General features: G+C 34.9%; 1 protein-coding gene across 1 annotated transcript in view; it reads left to right on the top strand.

Annotated features, from left to right (window-relative positions):
• LOC149263339 (S-adenosyl-L-methionine-dependent methyltransferases superfamily protein) overlaps positions 1-14,194 on the top strand; it is a 252,836-nt gene extending 238,642 nt beyond the window's left edge. The window contains exon 6 of the mRNA XM_089387669.1: positions 13,906-14,194. Within this exon, the coding sequence (XP_089243795.1) occupies positions 13,906-14,018 (113 nt within the window). The 3' untranslated portion in view covers positions 14,019-14,194. The remainder of the gene's footprint in view (positions 1-13,905) is intronic.
• The last annotated feature ends 834 nt before the right edge of the window (positions 14,195-15,028 follow it).

Below are 15,028 nucleotides of genomic sequence, written 5' to 3'. Positions count from 1 at the left end.
GTTAGGCTGCTTATCAGGTCGGCTCCAAGCACTGTCCTTTGTCTAGATCTCATACTCATTTATCATGTACAGAACAAAGATCAGATTGTCTTTGTGAATTTGGGGTCTTCACAAAATTTTGAGATCAGGATTTTGATTCATGTATTCTCTGAGGTAGTTCGGGCTAAGACTCTTGGTCTTCCTAAAGGTATCCTTATTTGTTTGCATAGTAAATTTGTAGTGCAAGCAGATGGAGGTAATCTCTTTAACTATCCAGGTCACCCACCCTAGACAATTAACTCAAGAGATCTCGTATACAACTTCCTATTACAATTGATCTCTATTTGCAACACAGTGGACTCATATTTTCACCATTGATAGGGTTTGGCTTAAGGCACAATAACTTGGGCTAGTATCACTTGAATGTGTATCATAAACTTAAGTCGTGTTTTTCTTTTTGATGATTCAATCTGCCTTTCTATTTGAGTAAGGGTTCTAATCTAAGTTGCATGAAACACCGAAATGTTTTGGAGTTTCCGAAACGGGTACGTTTAGAAACATCGCCTCCCCAAAATGGAAACATCGGTTGAAACATCAACTGAAACATCATATATATATATATATATATATATATATATATATATATATATAAGTGAATAACACATTATCTTGCAAGAAAAAAGGGAATAAGACCCATAGATGACAATTTAAAAGGAAAAACAAGTCTATATTAACTCTAATAGATGATTACATGATGGTTGAGTTTCGACCGAGTTTCGGCCAAGTTTCGTGTACGAGTATGGCCCAAAATGCCGAGTTCTTTGAAGTTTCGTGCAACATAGGTTCTAATTATTAGGGTTAGAACATTAGGGCAAACTTCAGTCCATCATGGAGACGTCATCATCAACTTGTACATGAACCTGGGTCATATTGTTGATCCTCTCACCATACCACAAAGATCAAGGCTCAGATGTCCACTTTTGAGGCTCGGATTTCAGAATTTGGTCAAGATTACAAACCTGAGGAAGCTTCAAACTTCGACCTAGTTGCAGGCCTGTAACAACTTAGAATTTGGACCAATTATAAACCTATGATCACAGAAATAGAACTCAGTATACTCTTCTAGAACTCGACCTAATTACTAAATCTTGAAAGGCTTCCAAACTGACTTTCATATTTCTTTTATAGGAGCAATAGACTTTAGATGTTTTCCTTCAGTGGTCACAGAACTCGAACTAGTGTTTGGACTAGAACAAACCTTGAGCGAGAAAGATGAGACTTATTTTAGCCCTTGATTTGTTCCTTAGAGACCTTTGCAGATGTATCTTGCTTGTATAACCTAGAACACTTTATCTTTCTTCGTTAGAGAACAAAAGTATAGCCTCTGTTTCAAAGCGAACCATAGAAGGATCCAAAAATGAACCACATAAATAATTCAGACCTTAATATACTTAATTTCAGATTGCGTTCTCGAAACTAGTTATCATTACCATTTTGAAATTCCAATCCAAGAGAGAATTTCTTAACATGATAATTACTTGTGACTGATATGCATATTTTCTCTTAGCATTTACTTCGTTTAGTTATGTCATAAGCAATTACACATTAACAATTTAGACATTCAAATAGAGAACATAATGTACAAGAGATAAGAGACACCATAAATTAGGCCAGAGGCCAGGTAAATGTTGATTTTTGGTAGCATTGGATGTGCTCTAGCCATGAAAATTGGTGGAGAGGCTAAGGCACATGAGATCTCCAAGACCCAGAAATCGTTTGGGGAAATTCCACCCGGATGGAGAGATATTAAAATAATTAATATTTTTAATGAGACCCTAAGTCTAAACTTAGGAAAATTAAAATATTAATGTGTATTAATATAATATGGGTGAGAAAGTTCTAAATAACGAGGATCAAGCTAGATCTAATCTTAGCCGTTGATTAGGGACTTAATCTCGACCGTTGAATCGTCAACAGGAAAAGTATAAGAGGAGGCTTGAGGGTTAGCTGGAGACACACCAAAACACCAAGTTGATTAGTCAATTCGATTTTATGGGGCAGGGTTTGCTGAGAAATCGAGTTAGTAATTTGTTGCAGCGAGGGGCAGTTTCGCAGAAGGCCGAGAATACATAGCAGAGAGGTAGGGAGAGTGTCGGAGAGACAACAAAGAGCTTAGGAAGGTTGACGCAGAGGTTGAGGAGGCTAGCGCAAAGGACGCAAATGGCCAAGAGGCTAACGCAGAGGTTGATGCAGGCATTGCAGAGCGCTGCAGAGTTGGCGCTGGGCTGAAGAGGTAGCACTGAGGAATTTTCGTGGGGTAGATTGAGGATTGGTTAGCTGACACAAAGCCGTAGAGGGTGACGCAATCTCTAGATGGTGACGCAGTTTCTGAGCGTAGTTTGGAGCAGCTTTCACTGTCTAGCTAAGGGAACAATCGAGGTCATTGTAAGGCTTTTCATTTGGTTGTTGATTAACCGGAGTATCTGTCTCTGAGAAAGTTACTTCTGCCAAGGAAAATCTCTGAAGGGTGAGCCATTTCTGACACCCTAGTTGTATTAAGAAAAATTGCATAATAATAAAACCCTCATATCTGCTGCACCAGTTTTCCCGCATTGTTTTTTTTCGAGGACGATTGTCCAAAAATAACAGTGTCCCTTGTGTTGTCTCAGTTATTTCAGTCGTTGATTTGTATATGTGTGAAGGCTGCATTTGTGTTTATTTCGGTATTTATGTTAATAAATAACTTGTTAATGAAAAGAACAAGTAGAAGACAATAAACCAGATAATGTAGTAGGGATTTCTAATGTGCCAGACTTAGAAAATTTCAAAGTAAAAGCACACAAGGGGAAAACCCATCAATCCTGTCCTTATAATTCTTCGTCAACAAGAGAAATCGAAGTCAAACTAACCAGTGATCCAAGTGCCAAGTAAACCCTCCAAACTTTGCCATAATTTGTCCCCAAGACAATCAACCAATCTATTTATACATGCTTGTCACGTCACAAAGATATAGGTGCCACAAAAAGCTTGCTTCATTACAGAGAAAGGTGCCATAGGAACTCGTATCAGCGCAGAGAAATATGTCACAGAAACTTGCATCATCATATAGAGATATGTCACAGAAATTCGCATTAACATAGGGAAATATGTCACAAAAAATTCTCATCACATAGAGCCTTAGATCTTCGTTTGCTACAAATAATAGGAGCCTCAAAATCTTTGTTGATGTATGCTCAGACGTTGTACACGAATTGTCTCAAAATTGCCTCTGATTGTTAATTTGGTAGCTCAGTGACAAATTCCAACCATGGGACTTCCTCTTTTTGAGAGGATCGATTTTGATTATTGAAGTGCTCAATTTGGATAAGGAAAAGTGTATGTTTGAATTAAAGCCCACATGTGCACATTTGATCAAGTCAACCCAAAAGCAAATTGGACACCCTTGGAAGGCTATAAATACAAGTGACCTCAACCTCATTTGGACAATCATCTTGGATCATTCTTCTATTTCTCTTCCTTGGTTTTGGCTTGCATAGGTCTGAGGCAGGTCTGCGGAGAATTGTTTTGCACGAAGGTGAAATTGCAGGGTTTGAAGCTTGCATCTCTATTTTAGGGTTTTGGGTCTCAACCTCAAGCATGTCACGGAGAAATCTCGGCTACAACCGCAAACAAGCCGGCTCGTCCGTGTGGCTGAAGCCTTTTAGCCACATGCACAACACGTATTCCTGCGGTTGGAAAGTAGGGTTTGTTTTTCTTCAATTGCCGCAGTTGACCACAAATGACTGAAGTTGACTATAGTCTGATGAAGTGATGCCTGATCAGCTCTCTTACTGGAATTGTCTTTTGAACCTTGATAGATTGATTATGTTGGGATCATCTTCATGGATATTGTTTAGTTGTATGGATCAATGTTGTGAACATCAGCATCATGATAAAATCAGCAAGTGTCTGAAAAACCAAAAAATCAGGAAAATAACAGTAAACATCGACAAAATTAAGATACCATAAAAATATCTTTAAAAATCGGCAAACATCGGCTAGGCCAAAAAATCGTAATGTTATCGAGATGTTCGCAACGTTGGTATGGATGAAGATATGGATCATTGTACTCTCTTTTGCTAAATCATTTAATGACAATCTAATAAGAAGAATAATTTGAAAGGGTTTTCCCCATAGTGGGTTTTTCCCTGGTCTCCGACCAATTCTGGTGAATCTGTGTGAATGTTTTTCTTTTATTGTTCCTTTATGTTCCATTGCATTGATTATGATGTTCTTCTTTCTATATAATTGCATATGTTGCTGAATAATGTTGTGCCTGATCGATGTGTCCGTACCGTCCAGCTATCATCATCAACCTGCCCAAGATGTTATAATGTAATCCCATTTTGCATGTATGCGATGTAAATAATCTTAGCAGAACCGTGTCATGTATGTAATGGCCTAGGTAAACCTACTTTTCTGGTGACGATCTACATTACGAGAGGTTTTTTGCCTCACTGATTCTTTCTCGGATGGTCGGCATAGTTTTCCTTCAGTTTTATTCCAAAGCCGGAATAGATTTTGTCACTGGGATCTTAGGCGTGCCCTAGTGTTCTAGATCGAGTCTATGTAAAAGTGATTTGGGAATAATCCTAACTATTTGGTTAGGTTATTTTATTACAAATTGCTTGGTCTGTTGGATTATATTTGTGTCGCAGAAATGGGTAGTCTGTGAGGGTGTATTACAGATGGGTTTTCCCTCTTATGATGTAAAAACAAATGAAAATTATGATGTAAAGTGTCTTGAGGGTTGGAAAAACAATTTATCTCCTCAGGTTAATTAATTAAAATTTCTGGCAAAAAATTAATTAAAATCCCGAGCCAGAAATTTAATTAATTCTAGGCCCTAGGTAAATTTAAATTTTCCAAAGGTTTCATTTGCTTATTTTTTTTTGTTTTATTGTATTTACGATTAGGTTTGTTTCGATTTTAAATACATTCGACTTTTTTATTTTATTTTTAATTTTCATTCTTTTCTTCAAGTTAAATTCATTTTTCTTTTTAATTTCGATCTTTGTTTTGACTTTTATTTTTTTATTTTTTAAAATATTTGATTTTGATATTTTACTTTATGATTTCAAATTTGTTTTTTGTTTTTTATTTCCATTTGAAAAAACATTAAAAAGCATAAAAAATTCTAAAATTTAAAAAATATCTAAAAAAATAAAAATCTAAAAAATTTAAAAAAATTTAGAACATTAAAAAAAGTCTATTTTTTTTTTTAAATTTTGGTGACTAAGGAATTAAATCAAAAGGATTTGCACTGTCACATTAAATTTTTTTAATGTGGCTTATGGCCCATTAAAATTTCAATTTATTAATCCTTTCGATTTTATTATTGGTCACATTAAAAATTTAGTCTTTTCATTTTACCACATTAAATTAATTTCTTAAGGAATAATTAAATTATTCACCTAAAGGTCCTTGGTGTCTTTTCGTGGTAAGTAATTTCTCTATTGTCAAGTGCGACTATTATTTTAAAATTTATATTGGCTATAGGAGAAAGTTAATTAAATTCTAGATCTGGGTCATTAACGAAAATCATTTTAAATCTGGAATCTCTTGCATGATAGAGTTTTGAGCATTTACATTTAGTCATTTATGATTGTCATTATTCGTCACATTTGTAAATTGCTTTGGATAACTTGTTTTTACTTAATCTATGGTTAATCGAATACGAAGGCACTGGTCGATTCTATCTTGTGGATGTGTCTTGTGTTTAATCTATTCATCTTAGTTAACCAAGATTTGTCGTAAATTCATCAGGTTTTCAATCTTCAAGTCTCCTAGAGCCTATGTTCCACAGATTATTCTCCATTCATTCACCTTAGGGACTGCCCCCCTTGACTTGTCTAGGAGAGTCTAAACAGAGTGAGTAAGAATTAGAGTGACAACCCTTACTCTGAGCGTTGTCGCGATGCCTAGACACTTTGTCCAACAACATTTTTTAGTGCCGTTGCCAGGGATAGAGTTTTTTTGTCCTTGGTTGTCACGACATTTTTCTAATCATCTAATCTTTCATCATTTCTTATCCCATCAGCACAACATTTCTTGACGTCATTTGATCTTTTCATCGCCTTATCTTTCGTCATCTCATTAATCGTTTCATCTGCACTTTTAGCACTTGAACATTTCGGTTCGTTTCTTGTTTGAGTGGTGACTCCACTTATTCATCCATTATTTCCTAGACAAGAAGCCCTCCCTTGTATCCAGTTGTTTTTGCCTTTTGGATCTCAGAGCTAGATTCATGTTCAAGTGGCGACTCTATTTCTTTCATTTCTTACAAGAATTTCCACTAGAAGCTTGCTTCTTGTGGATCTCTTGATTTTCTTGAGCACGGGTCTCTCTCTAGCATCCATTTGGTCCCTCCTTATCCCTTTAAGCAAGTCATCATGGATGACTTGTTTGCCCCGTGTCATTTTACTAACTTTCTCCATGATATGCCAAAAGAGGCCATTCATAAATTACCTTTGTTCTCGGGTGGTGATTCAGCCGCTGCTAGAAAGCATCTATCCAAGGTTACTCATATAATAATAAGATATTGTCTTCCTTCCCAATATATACATGAAGATGTCAAGATGCGTTTATTTTCCTTTTTTTTAGAGGGTGATGCTTTGAATTGGTTTCATAATTGTCCTGAAGATTCTTTCGCTTTTTTACAAGTCATCATCAATGCTTTTAAAGATAGGTATGGAGATCAAGGTGGCTTGCCTTGTGCCCCTAATACTATGCAACAGAATGAAAGTGATCTTGTAAAGGATCCAACTGTTAATGAAATATTTCAAGACAATTCTCCGTATCAGAATGTGCCATCCACTTATACCATTGCAAGATAGATCCATGATAGTGGAAAAACAGGAACAAGTTTTCAAATCAATGTTGACAATGAAAGGGAAAATGATAAGCATCTTATAGAGAACTAAAGCAGTTGGTTAAAGACATGTAGTTCAGTGAAATGCAACTGGTAAAAAATATGGAGCTTAATCAAGAAAAATTTATAGCTAATTACGCCAAGGATATGAGAACTTTGTATAATCAACTGGAAAAACGTGATGAGGAGATGGAAATCATGAAAATTAAACACTCCGATCACGTAGCCACCGTAGTAGAAAAGTGTGTTCAGAATATGAAGGTTATGAGGACCGACATGCGGAGTCATCATGAGAAAGAAATGAGTACTATTCAAGTAAATCATAACACAATGATGGAGGCCATGGAAGCAGGTCATGACAAAGAAAGGACTTCCATGCAAAACAATTTACTTGTCGTGAGAGAAAAACATGCTAAGGAAATGGAAACCATGAAAGCTAATCATGACAGTGAAATGACCTCTATGCAAAATTTCTTGATGACCATAAAAGCGATAATGACAAAGTAATAAAAGATATGGAAGTTGGTTAGATATGTCTTCAGAATAAGTTATTGACCATGGAGGAAAACCATGCCAAGGAAGTCAGTGCTATGAAGGTTGAACACTCTAACTAGATGGATGCCATAACAATACAGGTACAAAAAATTCAACATCGGTCAAAGGATGAAAGAAACAAGGAAACATCAACAGATCATAAGCCTCCCTGTCTACTGCAGCAAGCTCCATCTTATTATGAGGAGGTCGTTTGTTCCATTGAAAAGTGGCTAATTGAAGGTGACTTGGATAAAATGGAAATTGATAAGAATCAGGTTGATGTTCACATGGTTAATCCACCAGTCATAACAGATCAAGTTGATAAAGAAGCGCAGATCACAAAGGTTTTGAACATTCCAAGTTTTCCATATGAGCGTTTTTCAGATCAAGAAGGAAGTTGTGTGCTGACCACATCATCATCAACATCATAACCTGCCACAAAGAAAATACTCAAGAGAAAGAGAATGAGAAAGCGGGTTGATTCATCTGATGACCACGAGCAACTTGATTTTCAGATAGGAAAAAGTCCTACCATGTGTAGGATTGGACATGGCACATCTGAGAAACAACCAACAGATTTGCCTAAAAGCAGGGAAATGCTCAGCGTGCACTACATTGAACGTATTTGATGCCATGGGGCATCTTTTGTATTGTATTCCTAACCCTACACTTTTTTATTTCAGTATTTTATTTTGCAGTTAGATGTTTTTCATGTTATTAGGATAGTTAATAAATGAAGAGCTTATATCTTTCCTGTGCTTAACGTTATATGATAATTTTTTGGATGGACACTACTTATGTTATATTGTGTGTTGCCTGGATGCAGATTTTGGATTCTCACATTCCTCCAGTGCAGCAACGTGTCCCCAAGTAGAGCTCGATGTTGACCATTACTTGTCAATGACCCATAGTAGTACACCCCTTTTATTTTTCAAAAGGGATAGTGTTTGATCGATGTGTCCGTGTCGTCCAGCTATCATCATTAGCCTGACTAAGATGTTATAATGTAAACCCATTCTGCATGTATGTGATGTAAATAATCTCAATAGAACCGTGTCATGTATGTAATGCCCTAGGTAAACCTACTTTTCTGGTGACGATTTACATTCTGGAAGGTTTTTTGCCCCACCGATCCATTCTCGGATGGTCGACAGAGTTTTCCTTCAGTCTTACCCTAAAGCCGGAATGGATTTTGTCACTGGGATTTTAGGCGAGTCCTAGTGTTCTAGATCGAGTCTATGTAAAAGTAATTTGGGAATAATCCTAACTATTTGGTTAGGTTATTTTATTACAAATTGCTTGGTTTGTTGGATTATATTTGTGTCGCAGAGATTAGTAGTCTGTCAGGGTATATTACAGATGGGTTTTCTCCCTTACAATCTAAAAAAAATATGAAAATTATGATGTAAAGTGTCTTGAGGGTTGGAAAAATAATTTATTCCCTCATAGGTTAATTAATTAAATTTTTTGGCAAAAAATTAATTAAAATCCTGAGCTAGAAATTTAATTAATTCTAGGTCTTAGGTAATTTTAGATTCTCCAAAGGCAAAATTTGTGGGTTCTTAAAAATCAAATTTTAAAAGATTCCGGGACTAAGGTGAATTAATTATTTTGCTAAGTTTTAAGCCTTTAGTTCTTGGGGATTAAGTCAAAGTCAAAATTTTGAGGAAATTAACTCAAAATTTTTATTTTTGAGTTAATTAAAATGCACTTAATTGAAAAGTTCCAATTTCCTCAAGAATTTAATATTTCGACGGATGAGATTAAAAGAAATTTTAATCCTTATTAATGGTCGAGATTGCTTTGACGAGGGTCACTCGAACTAGCCGTTGGAGGATTTATCTTTAAATAGGAAGTCATTCGTCAGTGAATTCATTCGATCTTTGAGTCGTGTGCTAAGCGAAAAGCTCTTGTGTAATTTTTTTCTGAATAATAAAGAAAAACTTTGGGGTTAATTTTCGTTGGTGTAACTTTTCATGGAAATACTGTAAGATGTGTCGTTTTCATGCGTAAATTTTTTTAGCCATTGATGATAGCTCCTGAAGAGTGATTTGAGTACATGTATTTTGCGCATTCGCTGGGATTTGAATAATAATCTAAATTCTAAACGTAATAGCAGGTATTTCTATTTGTCTGAGTTTTATTATTGTTTTCTTACTCTATTTTGATGGCTGAATTGAGTTAGGAAAGTCTTGATTTTTAGATCCTCGGGCATTAGGGGAAGTTTTCAGTTGATTCAGCCAACTCCCGATCCATGTTTTCTAGAGCCCAGTTAAATTTAATTCCAGGTTTATCATAATATTTTTATTTGTGATGCATGAAGGGTTTCGAGCTAAGTAGCTCATTTAAAATTTAAAAGTTTAATTTTTATGTGCAAAATTGATAAATCTGGTCGTTGAGAGCCTTAGATTATCAGATCTGGAAGTGGAGTTGGATTCATACTCCTTATATTTGATAGATCTACTATTCCTGTGCATAGATCTGTAATTTTTTTTTGGGTTTTCTAACTTGGGTTTCTGGGGTTTTATTTATTTTTTGTATATCTGGGTTCTGGGTATTTTTTGTTTTTAGGCACAGGTTGCAGATTTGAAGGTAAGGTTTGATTTGAAGCCAGATCTAGGCTCTGGAGGGTAAGATCTGGCCTGAAAACCATTTTTGTAGGGGCATTATTTTTGCAGTCCAAAGGTTTGAATTTTTTTTTTTAAATCTAGAGAAATTTTTATAAGAGTTTCATTGATAAATTTTAAGCGGAAGTATAACATTTTAAATTTGGAAATTTCTCTTCGGTTCTTTGGCTACCTAGTCTATTGCCTGAGGTTTTACTTTCCTTGATGCAGAAAAATTTCAATTTTTTTTAGAAAACCTCTATCTCTTTCCCACAAACCCATAGCTACAACGCTGCGTCTTTCATTCCAGCTCCCCTCAGCTCCTTTCCCTCTGCAAACCCATAAAAAATCTTCCATTTCCTTGACCCGTGTTGCCATTTCCCCTCGGCCCTGCATTGCTCACCATTGTTGTTGCTCTTTGTTCACCATCCTCAAACATCCGTCCTTCGCTGCATCTTAACTCTATGTTGTCCGTCTAGCTCATCCCCTCATCTCCTTTCTGTTGCGAACTATATGCGAGCTGCCTCAATCCAAACCTGCAACCCATCAAGCTCCTCCCTTCCTCGTTGTCATCCCACGACTCCTTCCCTCAACCCTGGCTGCAACCCTCTTCTCTTTCCGTGTTCTCCATCCTTGCCGTAGTTGAGTTGCTCACTTCCGTCGGTCTAACCTACAAAACGAAATACATTTTTTCTTTTGTGCGTTTTATTATGTACGTTTGGCTTAGACTTAGATTTTTTTTTTAACATTTTGATTTTTTTTTTTTTATTCGATTTTTATTTTTAGGTTTCATTTGTTTATTTTTTTGTTTTATTGTATTCACTATTAGGGTTAGTTTCAATTTTAAATACATTCGATGTTTTTTTTTTTTTTTAAATTTTCATTGCTTGCATTAAGTTAGATTCATTTTTCTTTTTAATTTTGATCTTTGTTTTGACTTTTATTTTATTTTTTTAAAATTTTTGATTTTGATTTTTTACTTGATGATTATTTTTTTTTTTTTTTTTTTTTTTTTTTTTTTTTTTTTTCAGTTGAAAAAGCATTAAAAAAACATAAAAATTTCTAAAATTTAAAAAAATCTAAAAGAACATAAAATATAAAAGATTAAAAAAAAAATTAAAACATTAAAATATTCTAATTTTTTTTTTTTTTTTAAATTATGGTGACTAAGAAATTAAATCAAAAGGATTTGCACTTTCACATTAAATTTTTTTAATGTGGCGTATGGCCCATTAAAATTTCAATTTATTAATCCTTTTGATTTTATTATTGGTCACATAAAAAATTTAGTCTCTTCATTTTAGCACTTTAAATTAATTTCCTAAAGAATAATTAAATTGTTTACCTAAATTTCTTTGGTGTCTTTTCATGGTAAGTAATTTCTCTATTGTAAAGTGCGACTAATGTTTTAAAATTTATATTGGCTATAGGAGAAAGTTAATTAAATTCTAGATCTAGGTCATTAATGAAGATACTTTTAAATCTGGAAGCTCTTGCATGATAGAGTTTTGGCATTTATGTTTAATCGTTTATGATTATAATTATTTGTCACAATTGTAAATTGCTTTGGATAACTTGTTTTTTCTTAATCTATGGTTAGTCGAATACAAAGGCACTGGTCTATTCTATCCTGTGGATGTGTCTTGTGTTTAATCTATTTATCTCAGCTAACCAAGATTTGTCCTAAATTCATCAGGTTTTCAATCTTCAAGTCTCCTAGAGCCTGTGTTCCACAGGCTATTCTAATTCATTCACCTTAGGGACTACCCCCCTTGACTTGTCTAGGAGAGAGTCTAAACGGAATGAGTAAGAATTAGAGTGACAACCCTTACTCTGAGCGTTGTTGTGGTGAATTCTATATGTAAATGGTGAAATGCAATTATCAAAGCAAAGAACAATATAGCGCTAAGAAAATTTAACACTGATGTTGCACAGGAGCTGTTTCAAATGTCTGAATTTCTTGTCCAAGAACACAAATTGGTTGCCAAGTGATGGAGTATAGATGCCAATATATAGTTGTTTGTTCATGTGAAGGGACACATCCTTTGGGTAGGCTGACTTGTCTTCTAGAGGGCCAGCTTGGTCAACTTGGAGACACTTTTGATTCAAATACATAATATTATGAAGATCGAACCTAGTTACAAAATTCAACATTGAGCATCCCTGATGTGAGCCCTAGCTTGCTGGTCTTGTGGTTTTTTGCAGAAAATAGATTTACAAGTCGATAATAGCAAGCAAAAGTATTATTTACACCCATATATCAATGGCATAATCAAGAGTAATCATTTGCTAATTGATAAGGGTTGTCTTAGCCCTAATGGGTAGCACAATGGGTTGAAGCCCCGCCTACCAAGTCTTTGGCCCTTTGTCATGAGGTGAGGGTTCAATTCTCCTTGGGTCCATCAGGGTTAGACTCCGTCAGTTGAGTCGGTTGGGTCTGAGGCCCCTTTGGGTGGGCCTGCATATGGGTGTTACTGCGGAAAAAAAAAGAAAGAAGGGCTTTCTTACATTCAATTTGGTGTATTTACAAGGTTTATTTCACTATTTTATTGAGTGTTTTGACTGTTGGTCTGCAATTTACTACTGTAAAATAACATTTTCAGTTTTGCAATTATCTAAATTGACTCCTAGACCCCATCACCAATGGGAATTTATCAGCATTAGTCTACTAATCTTGTGGTGGAGTGTTTTGATTGTGTAGGGAAGCCTCCCATGGCATTTTATGAGTTGGCCTAAAGAGTTGAGAGTCATGCCAAGGTGACAATGGGCACTTGTTCTGCGTGGTGCTGGTCTAGCATCTTTCCAAACGTTTACAAGACTGCTAATCCATGTGGTAACAAACCTTATGGCATGTGAATAATTTGATTAATGGTTCAATAAGTACCTTTACAGTTAAGGAAGAAGATAAATGACATTTTATATGCCAGGACCCGTCACTCTTATGTTATATTAACCTTGGTATGTACCATACACAAGACCCAACGCGTGCATAGAAATTGTAATGTCTTTGACCACTAATAAACTCCTAAACTCGATAACATGACCCTTTCCGTTAGGCTCAAATGTCTGTAGGGATAACTCAACCTTTTCCTTTAACTTAATATGTTTATGGATAACTCCACAATTTGTGACCGTATCCTTTAGTCTCAAATGTCTACTGGGAGAACTCAACCTTCCGTCTACACTCACATATGTTTATGGATTATGCTGGTAGTCTATGATCTGTCGTTTGTCCGGGCAAATGTCTTGCCTTTTTTTGGATTATGCTCCATGCTTTTTAGCTCGTCAAATGATCCAGACCTATATGGGTCATATTCAGAATTACAAGCAAATGTACTAATCTGCCTCTTTATATATCTTATATAAAATGATCAAGCTTTTTCGTTCTGAAAAAAATGTTTATGGATAATTCAACCCTTTCCTCTCGGTTCAAATATCTAAAGGGTTGAATTCGGTTTGCAAATTCAAATATTTGACAAGATTGAGCTGTGTATTTATTTATTTATTTTGTAAATGAAGATTGAGCTATGCATAAGAAGTTGTACTTTAGTAGTGTTGTTAAATCTGTATTGGAAACCAACATATAGAAGCAGGTTCTAATCTTATATTTTTCATCTTTATTTGAAGGTATGGACCCTAAACAATAAGCATGCCTATCCATTTTTCAGCAACTATTACGCTTGAATTTTTATTTTTCTGAACTTTGAGATAACTTTCTACTATTGGAACAGAATATGAGAGGCAAATCAATGTATTCGATGTTCAATAATACAAAAGAAATATTGACTGACTGTATGCAGGTTTTGAATATTTGTCTTCTTAAAGCCCTTTCCGTGTTGTGTTTCACAACTATTGACTTTAATATCTCATTTTCAGTGACATCAGAGGGTCCATATGGACAACGCACAGCTGTGTTATGCTTGAAAAATCGTCCAACTCCTGCGAAGTATCCGCGCCATCCTGGTATACCCGCGAAGAAACCACTATAGTTGTGGTGTGTTATGTTGTAAATGGTTTTCTTGCCACTCAATGTTTCTCTAATTTGTATAATTGTGTACACTATTACAAGTAAGCTTATCTTGAAGATCTCTTTTGTTGCAGTATTCTTCCAGTTCTTGATATACAATTATTTAATGAATAAGAAATACTTGAACAACTTTTTACATTTTTGTTGTAAAAATAGAAATGCTCTGAATGATGTCAAGATTTCCACACTTTAGATCATGTAAACGATTTAATGTTGGAAATGCAAGATGTGTTCTACCTAAAGCATTCTTTTAATACTTGGTGTCTTTAATTCTTCGTTGGAATGGACCAACAAAGTGAAATTGGCAGCAAAGAAAATATAATGGTAACTAGAAGAGACCTGCAATATTCAGTCAGCTCTGATTTTAATTTTTTTATACAAATCATTATATATATATTCAACTACCAACATGCAATCCATAATTAAACACACGAGAAACAACGTACATCATTCAATAAGCTTATGAAACATGTATTTTACTTTGCTATTATAAAATAATTACATTTATAATACACATGAATATAATCCTCAACAAACAACTAACACGTAATGCACATACAACTCCTAACCTAATATGTGTTCTATTCTCTATCATCTCTTTCCAACCTAAAAAATATTGTCTCTCGCTACAATATTTTTCTTTTAGATGTGAGTAGCAGGTTTTTGAAAAGTAGTTGTGGCTTTTTAAACTACAAATAGAAAAAAGTAGAAAAAATAAATAAAAACATTTTACTATAAAAGATCTTGCATTTGCATTGGCTTCACATGGTTGGATATCTTTGAAGAAACTGACCGGGTAGTCCCATGATATATTGACACAACAAATGTATTTTAAAAATGATTACTTTTTTGTTTATGCATTGAGGGGCTTTTATATGGTGCAACATGTTATATATCATTTTTGGGATTATTTACATGGAGTATGTTATTGTTAATTTTGGCAACTAGGGCCAAACATCACATTGGACAGCT

The sequence above is a fragment of the Pinus tabuliformis genome, chromosome 6, assembly GCF_031772625.1.
Source record: "Pinus tabuliformis cultivar Carrire ecotype Pingquan chromosome 6, CPIR1, whole genome shotgun sequence".
Lineage (NCBI taxonomy): Eukaryota > Viridiplantae > Streptophyta > Pinopsida > Pinales > Pinaceae > Pinus > Pinus tabuliformis.
This window is presented reverse-complemented; position numbering and strand designations above follow the sequence as displayed.